This window comes from Ochotona princeps, chromosome 19 (assembly GCF_030435755.1).
Source record: "Ochotona princeps isolate mOchPri1 chromosome 19, mOchPri1.hap1, whole genome shotgun sequence".
In the NCBI taxonomy this organism is placed as follows: domain Eukaryota; kingdom Metazoa; phylum Chordata; class Mammalia; order Lagomorpha; family Ochotonidae; genus Ochotona; species Ochotona princeps.
In genome coordinates this window covers 1,272,300-1,285,490 of record NC_080850.1, presented here as the reverse complement: position 1 = coordinate 1,285,490, position 13,191 = coordinate 1,272,300, and the positions used below count along the sequence as shown (strand labels likewise).

General features: G+C 49.8%; 1 protein-coding gene across 1 annotated transcript; it reads left to right on the top strand.

Annotated features, from left to right (window-relative positions):
- The first annotated feature begins 546 nt into the window (after positions 1–546).
- On the top strand, positions 547–11,403 carry LOC131482693 (uncharacterized). Its single transcript, XM_058677874.1, has 2 exons — positions 547–868; positions 11,021–11,403. The coding sequence occupies exons 1-2, from the start codon at positions 547–549 to the stop codon at positions 11,401–11,403; spliced, it is 705 nt and encodes a 234-aa protein (XP_058533857.1).
- The last annotated feature ends 1,788 nt before the right edge of the window (positions 11,404–13,191 follow it).

Below are 13,191 nucleotides of genomic sequence, written 5' to 3'. Positions count from 1 at the left end.
CCCTCAGGTAAAATGTTCTCAAAGCTAGAGAGACAAAGCCTCTCCCCTCCACACACCAGACAGCCCATCAGGCCCCAGGTGGTGGCAGCTCACACAGTGACAGAGATGTTCTCAGCATCCTGGGAGCTCTCCACCCTGTTCACAGCTCCAGTGACCTGACAGAGACGTGGATGTGAGCCCCAGCTCAGGAGAGCCACTCAGGCAGCAAAGGCATGGTCAAACTTTTGTTCAGCCTCTAAAATGTGTTGTGTGGAAGCTGAACAGCATGTGGGACCTTGGGTGTCGCAGAGACTGAGTATGCTGGGCTTCAAGACTGGTGGATGTGGAATATCAGGCTTTTCATTTGCTCTCTGATGGATCTCCCACTGCAAAGGTACTCAAAAAAGCTCATGGGAAAATGGAAGCTTTGCCTTTAAGTTTACGAAAATGCATACTATTTGTTCATGAGTTTTCTGAAGTGGTCTTGTAAAGCCATGTTGGGGCCTGTGGTTATAAAGAGAGATTCTGAGAATTCCCCCAAATGCACTTATGAAGTGCTCAAGGTACATGTTCCTTCCAGACACATTCATTCAACCATGGAGTGATGACGAAATCCGGAGTTTCCTGCAAGAGTGGGAGTTTCTTCAATGGCAACACCCTGTGAGGAAGAAGAGGAGCTCCGTTGTGTCCAGGGCAATTGCTCAGCGTCTCAAGCACAAAGGCATAAACAAAACACGGCAGGAATGTCTCTCGATGCTGCTCAGTCTCAAAGACTTGTACTGGACTGTGCGTGAGGCCAATAGGAAGTCCAGGAGCAAGCCGCTGCCGTGCCCCTTTGGAGACATCCTGCACAGGATTCTGGGATCGAGATGGGAGGACAACTCCTCAGGTTTGTCTCGCCTGGATTCTTCTTCAGAGCCCTTCAGCAAGTGGCATGGGCTGACCCAGATGTCACTGTGTTAGGTGACAGCACCTGCCCCGGCCCCAGGCTCCCTGCTGTGCACACAGCACACTGAGGATACACCTTCCCCTCTCCTCATCCCTTTTTCCCAACTGTAATGACCTGGAGGGAGTTGGCCCATGGGTTTGTTCAGTGTGGACAGGGTGCCAGGGGGAGGCTGTGATCCTAGGCAGGAATGTGGGAATTCAGCACTCCTTGTCCCTCTCTTTCAGATCCTGCCTGCGTAGTTGCTGCTGACCTCCCACCTCCACAGTACCAGCTCTGCACCTTCCAGGTTCCCTTGCAGCAACTGCCATGGGCCCCTCCACCTGCATTCTACACGGGTTACCCTCAGGCACCCAGCTACTACACCTGGGACATGAATGCCTTGTACACGTGGCCAGCACCATGCCCGTATCCTGTATTTCTTCAGGGAGATGCCAGACCACAGCAAGAGTGGTCATGTCAGGATTAATCTGGCAACAAGAAGATCCTTCACAGAGAAATGATCTACACTGCGGATATCATCCACTCTTCAGGATGAACCACTTTGTCGAAGAAAACATAGCCTTTGATACCCAGAAAGAACCTGGGCGTCATACTGATAAACGTTATCTTAAGTGAAGCTAGCAGTTGTTAGAAGAGGGAGAAGACATTAACACAGAGTCTTGGTACGCTTTTGATTCATTCCTTGTAACTCATGCAAAACAAGAAGCAAAGATAGTATTGAGGCCAGAAATGCTGTCTTCTGTTATTGTAACCAGAGGGAGGCACAAAGGAGAGCTAGCACCGAGGAGCTGGGTCTGCCGCTTGCTGTTCCAAGGTTGGACACTAGCCCTGGCTTGGGAATAGCTCCTTGTCCACCGACACACTCAGCTCCTCAGGCCAACCATTACAGAGAGTGACATGGATTCTGAATTCAGACACAGTTGACAAGTTAGACCCCAGCTTTGTCTGAATGCAACAGAGTATGCGGCTAATGAGTTCTTCCTTTCCCAACCCAATGGATTGACAATAAAATGTGAATTAAATGAATGATCATTTGTTTAATGTCTCGAGGCCTCAAGTTCTTACCTTAGGGGATGATTGTGGGGGAATTACACACATACACAGCACGGCCATTTCTTGGTGCTCTTTGTGTTTAGAGACAGTTCCCTTTGAGATCATTCTAGTTTCACAGGTAGTTGTCAGAGAAAATGCAGGAGGATCACCTGAGTCTCTCTAAGATCTTTTATTGGAGATTGATTTCTTTAGGTTTATGTATTTGAAAGAGGTACATAGAGGGTGGAGTGAGACAGAGATTGTCCATCTGCTGGTTATCCCCAAATGGCCACAACGCCCAGGACCGGCGGCCTGGAACTCCATCGGTGTGTGGCAGAAGTATTAGCGGGGAGTTGGATGAGAAGTGGAGCAGCCAGCACTTGTTCTGATGCTTAAGTGGGATGCCAGCATCACAGGCAGCCCTGAACCTGCTGGACCACAAAGCCAGCCCCAAATGCAAAGTGTCCTCATACGTAGGTGATATTTGGAGACTAGCTTTTTTTTTTCTTCCTCTTACTATAATTCTCTGGAGATTCATCTAAAGTATTGAGTGTATCAATAGTTTCTTGCTTTCTATTGCTGAATGATGTTTCCCTGAAGATTCCACACTATTTTGTTTACTCATTCCCCAATTGAAGCGCTGGCAAATCCCAGCACCAGCATCGAGTGTGGGCCAGGCCAGTTGCAGTCATAACACATACCAGTGCACATTAAGGAATGCCATGGTGAGGTGAGCCATACCAGATGTGGTTGCAGCACCCGAACAGCACACGTGAGAACCAGGGATGGAGGGATAGGAAGGAGGCAAAGCTGTCAGGGAATGTGGGCTCCCCTGCTGGACAGCAACTCCCACTGCACAGCATGAGTTGGGATGGGGGCAGACCAGACCAGACCAGGCAGGGCTACAACACCTGTGTGCCTCATGTGAGCTAGACTGGGGAAGAGCCAGATTGGGCTGACTGTTCCGACTGGTGCAAGCAATCACTAGAGTGGGTGAGGGTTGGTTGGGCATTGCCACATCATCAGATGACAGAGTCTGGCACTGGGGCCAATTCTGTTCAGTTAAATGCCAGAACCACCTGGAGAGTGCAGAATCCAGAAGTTGGAGTGGCCTAGTAGGGAGATAGTGGGCACCTCCCTCGTGGGTAGCCACTCCCTCTGGAGAGCACAAAAGCCAGGAGAGGGACAGGGACAGGGGTGGCTAGACAGAAAGACACCTGCCAGTATGTGTGTGGGGTGGATAGTAGGTTGGTTGGGTTGAACTAGGCTTCAATGCCCATTGACAATTACCAGAGCTAAATGGGACAGACTGAACAAGCATGCATGGGAACCAGGTAGGGAGCAGGCCTGGTGGGGTTATGGGGACTAGCCTGACAGGGATGCAGCTCCCACTGCTTTGCCTGAGGACCGAGTATGAAGTGAGTAGGATCGAACTGCACTACAACATCCTTTGATTCAAGTGGAAGACAGGGCTGGAAACAGAACTGACCCAGCAATTGCAACCACCAGCATGTGCGTAAGCTGATTGGGGTGACAAACAGTGCTAGGCCCTGTACTGGCAAATTCACACAAGATTCAGGTTTGGGATCACCTCAGATGAGGTTTCTTTGGAGATCCCTCCAACTGAGCTGCGGATCTCAGAGCCCCAACTATGAAGAGACTATGTCAGCCAGTGGATTCTGAATAGGTTTCATTGTGATTGGACTGGTGAGATTGGCAGCAATTCAGACCTGTTGAACTATCAAAACGGCTTGAGCAGGACCCTCAAGCTGTGCCTCACATCTGGGACCTGGGAGGGTGGGAGACTGGGTGGGACTTTTCCCTTTGTTTCTCCCCTGACCCAAGATACGGGGAACAGATGATATTAGTGTGGAAACAATGGTATTACCCACATTCACCCTGTAGACCTTGACCGTTTGAACCTAATCAAATAAGTAAGATTATCAAAAAATAATTTCAAAAATGTTTGTATAGAAATCCCTCCCGCATGTCTTCTGCCTAATTCCATCATGTTGGGGGAAGAGTGTGTCTTTTATCATTATTATTACCATTGCCATTGCTATTTTTTGAGAAGTGGTGGGAAAGCCTCTCTCTGTTGTTAGTTCCACACAATGGCCCCATGAAGGCTAGGGCTGAGCCGGGTGGGAGCCAGGAGCCGAGAACTCAACCCAGGTCCTGAACACGAGTGCCGGGGCCCAGCTGCTTGAGATGCCACTGCTGCCTCCCAGGATGTACACCAGGAAACCAGAATTGGGAGAGGAGCTCAGACTCCAACCCAAGCCTGGCACAGGTCGCAGGCATGCTGGCGGGCATCTTCACTGCCCTGGGTCAGGATGGAGCTAGGAAGACCACACGTCTGGGTTTTTCTCTTCTATATTCCAGTCCAAGGTTGTTAAGAGAGCAACTTCAACAAGCCCAGCCCATCACATTGTGCCCAGAACAGAGCAGAGACTCCTAAGCTACGCCCTGCCTCTGAATGCCCTGTGCCTAGCAACACAAAAGAATCCATGTGACATGCCCCGTGCCTCTCTGCTGTGGCTCCTTGGGAGCCAGTGAACAGTGCAGGGCCCCAAGGGATACTCTCCCAGCCTCATTCAGAGTGGGCATAGCCTTTCTCTTAAGGTAAGATTCAAAATGGAATGTGATGTCTTTTGTCGGTTGCCCAACTCACAGGAATGTCTTCAGCACGGGGTCTGGGGGCTGGGCACCTAGCTGCATCATACACTCACCATGTTTCTGATTTCTCTCCCTGCTGGCTTCTTTTGTAACCTGCTACTTCAAATGCTCATGGAACTGTTGGACAGATATAGCCATATTCTCTCCTAGCATTTCTTCCCATTCATGCTAGACTCCTGCTTACCTATGCTCAACCATTTTTCTCATTTTTCTCATGGCTTCTCACTCGACAGTCAGGATGGTGTTGTGGTGCCAGGTGATGCCCGTGACACTGGCATCCTCTGCCAGAGCACTGCTTCAACATCTCACTGCAAACCACTAGTTTTTAAAAACTCACTTTGCCCTTTGAATAAATCTCATTCCTCAAAAAGTCATTGCTAGCTAAAGCCTCAGTCTCTCACACCAAAGTCCAGAGGTTCTGGAACCTTCCTCCAGTGCTCAGACATGTGAGAGTCATCAAAAAGTCATGGAAAATGGAATCCTACAATAAGTTTATGGCAGTGAAATGCAGTTTGAAATGTGTGCTTGTAGGAAGATTCAAAAACGTTTAGAACTGGCACTCGGGCTTAGCAAGTAAAGTCTCCGCCCATAGTGCCAGCATCTCCCACAAACACTGTTTCTGTCCCACTGACTCCACATTCAACCAGATCCCTGCTAAAGGCAAGGAAAATGCAGCGCAGGATGGCCCTGGTGTTAGGGTCTGTGCCACCCATGTGGGAGATCAGAACAGAGCTCCTAGTTCTATTCTGCCGTTCTCTCTCTCTCTCTCTCTCTCTCTCTCTCTCTCTCTTTCTGTCTCTGTCTCTTCCCTCTCTCCCTTGACACTCAAGGTAAAGAAAATAAACACACCTTTGTGAAAATAATTCATGTAAATGCATATTATGGAAAAATCATGTATTTTAAAATGTTTTCCACCAACATAACTATTCTTTTAATTCCATTTTGTGTGAACTGTTTAAAAACCTAGGTAAAAATTGCTGGGGTTGCTGGGAACTCTGAACGTTTGCCTTGGTGGTGCATCAGAGATGAGCTGTGACTCAAGCCTCAACCTTGGCTATCTTAAAATTTCTAGAAGGGGCTCAGCTTGTCAGAGCCCCTCCAGTCTCTGATCCATGCAAGCCTAACAGATTCACAATCGTAACATCTAACAGCCACGTGAGGTGAGGAAGAGCAAGTTCACCCCGTTCCCACTGCCACCCATGGCAACCTCCACACGGGAGTCTCAACAAGGCCATGTCATAGAATCACAAAAGTGACCTGCGCCCTGGTCTAGAACAACCAATAGAAACATTCCTCCATGGACTCAGGATTGGGAAGCTGAATTCACCTCCAGGCAAAATCCATAATTTCCTTGAGCTTACACACCAGTGGGAGGGCTAGACTGGTTCAAGTGTTAGTCATGGTCAAAGACGGCACCTGTGAACAGTGTCACAATCTAAAAAGGCCATCCAAAAACTCTGTGGAGTTCTACAGAGGCTGAACAGCTGCAGACCAGGGATTTTGTGCAATGGGGTCTCTATCACATGTATTAATTTCAATATGCAGTGAAAGTGAGTTCACATCTTATGTACTTAAAGATGAGATACCCGAAGTGTCTCCTTGAGTAGAAGCTGTCCATGAGGGGGAAAGAACTCAGGGAGGACTCCTGTACTTGTAATCACAAAGTTGCCATTGTCCTTTGCACCTTTGTTGGGTGTGGGCTCTGCGAGCAGAGGCTCCTGCTGGACATGGAGCTGCACGTGTCCTCGGGCTGATCTGCAACCAAATGAAGGCTGCAGCCTGGAGAGGCGGGGTGGGAAACATGGTCACATGGGTCTCAGAGGGTACCCTGGCAGTGCAAGGGAGTATGGGGCAGAGCCAAAGGGGAAAGTACAGGGTACAGCTAGAGGTCTTCCGGGCCACATGAACACCAAGAAAGCAAGCTTCTGTGGGAATGAAGCCCCGGGGGAGACTCTCAGGTGCCTGTGGAGAGCACCAGGAATCACCCCAGAGCAGGCACATGGAGACAGCCCTTCCCTGTCCCCCGCAGGACATGAAGGGCCTGAGCTGAAGGACTGGGTACAGTGACATGCAGTTTCCACATATCCAGAATTGATTTCCAGAAGGGTGACATCTGAGCCAATGTGAGGCTCTAAGGCAGGCATACTACACGTGGCAAATAAGATGGCGAAAAGGGGAAGAACTCTGGGCATGGACCAAGCAGCAGAGTGGCTGAGGGCATGGACCAGGCAGCAGAGTGGCTGAGGGCATGGACCAGGCAGCAGAGTGGCTGAGGGCATGGACCAGGCAGCAGAGTGGCTGAGGGCATGGACCAGGCAAAAGACTAAGTGGTTTTGAAAAGAGACTGGCTGAGGCCGGCTAGTCCCTGTAAAACAGTGTGCTATTTCTCAATAAGATGGAACCACATTGATGGAACCCCTGCCATCTGCTTGTCTCTCGCTGCTGGGGGGATTTGTGGGTGGGCAGTGGCTCACCTCTCCCAGGGACTCCCCTACCGACAGCAAGGGTAACTAAGCTGCACTTCCCTTTCGCGGAGACCCCTGCAAGCCAAGACAGAAATCAGACACTGGCCGCATCCTCCCCATTACGCTGCCCACTGCACACAACCCCACTCTTACCCCCACACCATGGTGCCCCTGCATGGTCTATGAGGAGCTCTGGACTCCCTCCCACCTCAGCCTAGAAATTCTTTTCATTGCAGCCTCTCACATGGGGCCTCACTGTCCTGTGGGACCCACCTCCACTCTCCACCTGACCAGGCGTGAGCCCTTCCCCTAATCCTTCACTCACAATCCCACACTCAGGTGACAAACCCTAAGGCCTCAACTGACCCTTCAGCCACAGTTCCTTGGTGGAAAGGATTCCCCTGTGGGCATCTGCCCCCTGTCCATTTGCATGTGGATATGTGGGCCCAGAAATTCTGGAATCACTGCCAAGTGATCCTACAAATCCCCCTTCCTATCATCCCATCAAATAGTAATCTAAATGACAGCATTTCACAGGCACATCCATATGCCATCAATTTCTCTTTTGAGAATCCAAGGGTGTTACTAGGGTGGGTCTAACTCTGTCACAGGCAAGACATTTAAAGCAGGTCAGACCTGCACTCACTCCACACAGGCCCAGGCCAGAAGAGCAAGTCCGTCCCATTCTGCTCTGGGCTGCTCCTGCTTCCCTTGCATCCGTCAGGACCAAAAAGGGGCTGGTGCTCCCCGACCCTGGATCCGAACCTGAAGCTGCTGAGAATGGAAGTAAGTTGAAGAGGGCCTCCTTTTGCTTCTCAGAATAGTGTTGGGTGGTCTTGTATTTCATGGCAAAAGATAAGATCTATTTGTTTGGCAGGCAGAGTTACAGAGACAAAGGGAGAGCTCTTCCACCCACAGGTTCATGCCCCGGATGGCTGCAGGGCTTAGGCTGGGCCCAGCCTTCCACTGCTTTGCTGGGCTCATTAGCATGGAGCTAGATCAGAAGATGAGGATCCAGGATTTGAACTTGCACCTATATAGGATGCTGGCATTGTAGGCCATGGCTCTTTATATTCTCTAAGATTTGTTTATTTTTATTGTAAAGTCAGATAAAGAGGAGAAGAGTTAGAGAGGAAAATCTTCCATCTGTTCATTCACTCCCCAAGGCCACAATGGCCAAGGCTGAGCTGATCCAGAGTCAGGAGCCATCAGCCTCTTCCAGGTCTCCCACGCACGGTAGGGTTCCAAGGCTTTGGGCCGTCTTCGACTGCTTTCCCAGGCCACAAGCAGGGAGCTGGACGGGAAGCAGGGCTGCCAGGATTAGAACCAGCGCCCATATAGAATCCTGGTGCGTGCAAGCAAGGCCTTTAGCCACTAGGCTAGCACGCTGGGCCCAAGCAGTGGCTTGTAAGCAGCTACACCCAAAACGCCAACGCCATCACAAGGATTTCTGCTTCCCCTTTCTTCACAAAGATTAGCTCATCGAATCCTTGGAGAACACTTTATTGAAGGTATCTTTGTCTGTATTCTTTTTTTTTTTTAAAGATTTATTCATTTTATTATAGCCAGATATACACAGAGGAGGAGAGACAGAGAGGAAGATCTTCCGTCCGATGATTCACTCCCCAAGTGAGCCGCAACGGGCCGGTGTACGCTGATCCGAAGCTGGGAACCTGGAACCTCTTCCGGGTCTCCCACGTGGGTGCAGTGTCCCAATGCATTGGGCCTTCCTCAACTGCTTTCCCAGGCCACAAGCAGGGAGCTGGATGGGAAGTGGAGCTGCCGGGATTAGAACCGGTGCCCATATAGGATCCCGGGGCTTTCAAGGCGAGGACTTTAGCCGCTAGGCCACGCCGCCGGGCCCTGTCTGTATTCTTACAGGGAAGGAAACAGGCTCTATGCCGCTCTCTCTCTTGAATCGGGACCCATGGTTGTCATTTTCATAACTAGGAAAGACCACTGCTGACCTGGCCCGTCCACTCGTGGATTCTGATTCCATGGAGGGAGTGGAGGCACCGGTGACTTTCATGCTTCATCTTGGTGACTGTGTCTTTTCACGCCCAGCCATTCCGTTCAGATTGTGACCCCCTGCTTTCTATGTCTATACAACAGCAGCCATCTTTCCCTAACAATCCCACCAGCTGTGGTGCTTCTGGGGCCATGATCCATTTCCCAACAGTGTTGGAGTCTATCTCAGATTTGGTGATTTTAGGCGGGAGGCGGCACGGTGCATCCATTTCCTGTTCCAGGGGTGCTGTGCATTTTGTCATCACTTTCCTAAGGTTCTCTGATTCTGCTAAGGGAATTGATGCTGGGAGGGTTGTCTCTAAGTATTGGCAGGTTGGGACAGGGCTGGGTTTTAGTGTGTGTGTAATTTGATGGAACTACTAAGAATTGTCAATGCCCCTTGGGTGACTGGGTTAGGGGATCTGCCAATCTGCCAGCTGGGAACACAGACTTGTGTGTCAACCTGGGGGATGTCTGCCATTCCCCTGCCTGGTGGTCCTGATGTAGCCTAAGCAGTTCACACCCATCATGTCCCGGCCTGTGCTGGCACAGGGGCTCTCCCTTCACCCTCCCCCTGCACTGCACCACGTTTTACCTCCTGCCTGCAGACCCCTGTCCTGTGTGCCCACCGTCCATGAATCGGAAGCCCAGTGATCCATGCCGTTAATCTGGCAATTTACAATTCAGGATAAGCGACAGGGGGGATTATGTTGTTGTTGCTGTTGTTGTAAATAATCTGCAACTGAGGCCTTGCATCCATGTAGAATTATACATATACCTCTATATAAGCTTTTTTTTTAAGATTTTATAATTATTGAAAAGCCGGATATACACAGAGGAGGAGAGACAGAGAGGAAGATCTTCCATCCGATTTTTCACTCCCCAAGTGAGCCGCAACGGGCCAGTATGCGCCGATCCGATGCCGGGAACCAGGAACCTCTTCCAGGTCTCCCACGCGGGTGCAGGGTCCCAAGGCTTTGGGCCGTCCTCGACTGCTTTCCAGCCCACAAGCAGGGAGCTGGATGGGAAGTGGAGCTGCCGGCACTAGAACCGGCGCCCATATGGGATCCCGGGTGTTCAAGGCGAAGACTTTAGCCGCTAGGCCACGCCGCCGGGCCCCTCTATATAATCTTTTAAAGAGTTGAGAAATTTTTCATTTCAAACATTTTGATTGGCTAAACCTTTAATCTATTCACAGATAAGTTAATAAAGACTGATTTTTCACTTCTTTTTATTAGAGTGGAAAAATTCAAGCTGAATCTACCCAAGACTCAGAACAACTACAGGAAACAAAAAGCAACCAATCAAAACCCTCAGGTAAAATGTTCTCAAAGCTAGAGAGACAATGCCTCTCCCCTCCCTATGCCAGACAGCCCATCAGGCCCCAGGTGGTGGCAGCTCACACAGTGACAGAGATGTTCTCAGCATCCTGGGAGCTCTCCACCCTGTCCACAGCTCCAGTGACCTGACAGAGACGTGGATGTGAGCCCCAACTCAGGAGAGCCACTCAGGCAGCAAAGGCATGGTCAAACTTTTATTCAGCCTCTAAAATGTGTTGTGTGGAAGCTGAACAGTATCTGGGGCCTTGGGTGTCGCAGAGACTGAGTATGCTGGGCTTCAAGACTGGTGGATGTGGAATATCAGGCTTTTCATTTAATGTCTGATTGATCTCCTACTACAAAGGTACTGAAACAGCTTGTAGGGAAATGGAAGTTTTGATGCAAAAAAATTTTTTTCCTTTGAAATCCATGCATAAAAGAGGCATTTAAGTTTTGGAAAATGCATAGTATTTGTTCATGAGTTTTCTGAAGAGGCCTTATAAGGCCATGTTGGGGCCTGTTGGTATAGAGGGAGATTCTGAGAATTCCCCCAAATGCACTTATGAAGTGCTCAAGGTACATGTTCCTTCCAGACACATTCATTCAACCATGGAGTGACGACGAAATCCGGAGTTTCCTGCAAGAGTGGGAGTTTCTTCAATGGCAACACCCTGTGAGGAAGAAGAGGAGCTCCGTTGTGTCCAGGGCAATTGCTCAGCGTCTCAAGCACAAAGGCATAAACAAAACACGGCAGGAATGTCTCTCGATGCTGCTCAGTCTCAAAGACTTGTACTGGACTGTGCGTGAGGCCAATAGGAAGCCCAGGAGCAAGCCGCTGCCGTGCCCCTTTGGAGACATCCTGCACAGGATTCTGGGATCGAGATGGGAGGACAACTCCTCAGGTTTGTCTCGCCTGGATTCTTCTTCAGAGCCCTTCAGCAAGTGGCATGGGCTGACCCAGATGTCACTGTGTTAGGTGACAGCACCTGCCCCGGCCCCAGGCTCCCTGCTCTGCACACAGCACACTGAGGATACTCCTTCCCCTCTCCTCATCCCTTTCTCCCATCTGCAATGAGTTGGCTCATGGGCTTGTTCAGTGTGGACAGGGTGCCAGGGGGAGGTGTGATCCTAGGCAGGAATGTGGGAATTCAGCACTCCTTGTCCCTCTCTTTCAGATCCTGCCTGCGTAGTTGCTGCTGACCTCCCACCTCCACAGTACCAGCTCTGCACCTTCCAGGTTCCCTTGCAGCAACTGCCATGGGCCCCTCTACCTGCATTCTACACGGGTTACCCTCAGGCACCCAGCTACTACACCTGGGACATGAATGCCTTGTACACGTGGCCAGCACCATGCCCGTATCCTGTATTTCTTCAGGGAGATGCCAGACCACAGCAAGAGTGGTCATGTCAGGATTAATCTGGCAACAAGAAGATCCTTCACAGAGAAATGATCTACACTGCAGATATCATCCACACTTCAGGATGAACCACTTTGTCGAAGAAAACATAGCCTTTGAAACCCAGAAAGAACCTGGGCGTCATACTGATAATCCTTATCTTAAGTGAAGCTAGCAGTTGTTAGAAGAGGGAGAAGACATTAACACAGAGTCTTGGTACGCTTTTGATTCATTCCTTGTAACTCATGCAAAACAAGAAGCAAAGATAGTATTGAGGCCAGAAATGCTGTCTTCTGTTATTGTAACCAGAGGGAGGCACAGAGGAGAGCTAGCACCGAGGAGCTGGGTCTGCCGCTTGCTGTTCCAAGGTTGGACACTGGCCTTGGCTTAGGAATAGCTCCTTGTCCACCGACACACTCAGCTCCTCAGGTCAACCATTACAGAGAGTGACATAGAATCTGAATTCAGACACAGTTGACAAGTTAGACCCCAGCTTTGTCTGAATGCAACAGAGTATGCGGCTAATGAGTTCTTCCTTTCCCAACCCTATGGAATGACAATAAAATGTGAATTAAATGAGTGGTCATTTGTTTAATGTCTCTAGGCCTCAAGTTCTTACCTTAGGGGATGATTGTGGGGGAATTACACACATACACAGCACGGTCATTACTTGGTCTTCCTTGTGTTTAGAGACAGTTCCCTTTGAGATCATTCTAGTTTCACAGGTAGTTGTCAGAGAAAATGCAGGAGGATCACCTGAGTCTCTCTAAGATCTTTTATTGGAGATTGATTTCTTTAGATTTATGTATTAGAAAGAGGTACATAGAGGGTGGAGTGAGACAGAGATTGTCCATCTGCTGGTTATCCCCAAATGGCCACAACGCCCAGGACCGGCGGCCTGGAACTCCATCGATGTGTGGCAGAAGTATTAGCGGGGAGTTGGATGAGAAGTGGAGCAGCCAGCACTTGTTCTGATGCTTAAGTGGGATGCCAGCATCACAGGCAGCACTGAACCTGCTGTACCACAAAGCCAGCCCCAAATGCAAAGTGCCCTCATACGTAGGTGATATTTGGAGACTAGCTTTTTTTTTTTTCCCTCTTACTATAATTCTCTGGAGATTCATCTCAGTATTGAGTGTATCAATAGTTTCTTGCTTTCTATTGCTGATTGATGTTTCCCTGAAGATTCCACACTGTTTGGTTTACACATTCCCCAACTGAACCGCTGGCAAATCCCAGCACCAGCATCGAGTGTGGGCCAGGCCAGTTTCGGTCGTAACACAACCAGTGCACATTAAGGAATGCCATGGTGAGGTGAGCCATACCAGATGTGGTTGCAGCACCCAAACAGCACACGTGAGAACCAG

Bases quoted from the DNA above. Each gene is read 5' to 3' on its own strand.
- LOC131482693 (XM_058677874.1), top strand. From the start codon at position 547: ATGTTCCTTCCAGACACATTCATTCAACCATGGAGTGATGACGAAATC. The intron at 869-11,020 runs GTTTGTCTCGCC...TGTTCCTTCCAG, and splicing joins ATGGGAGGACAACTCCTCAG to ACACATTCATTCAACCATGG.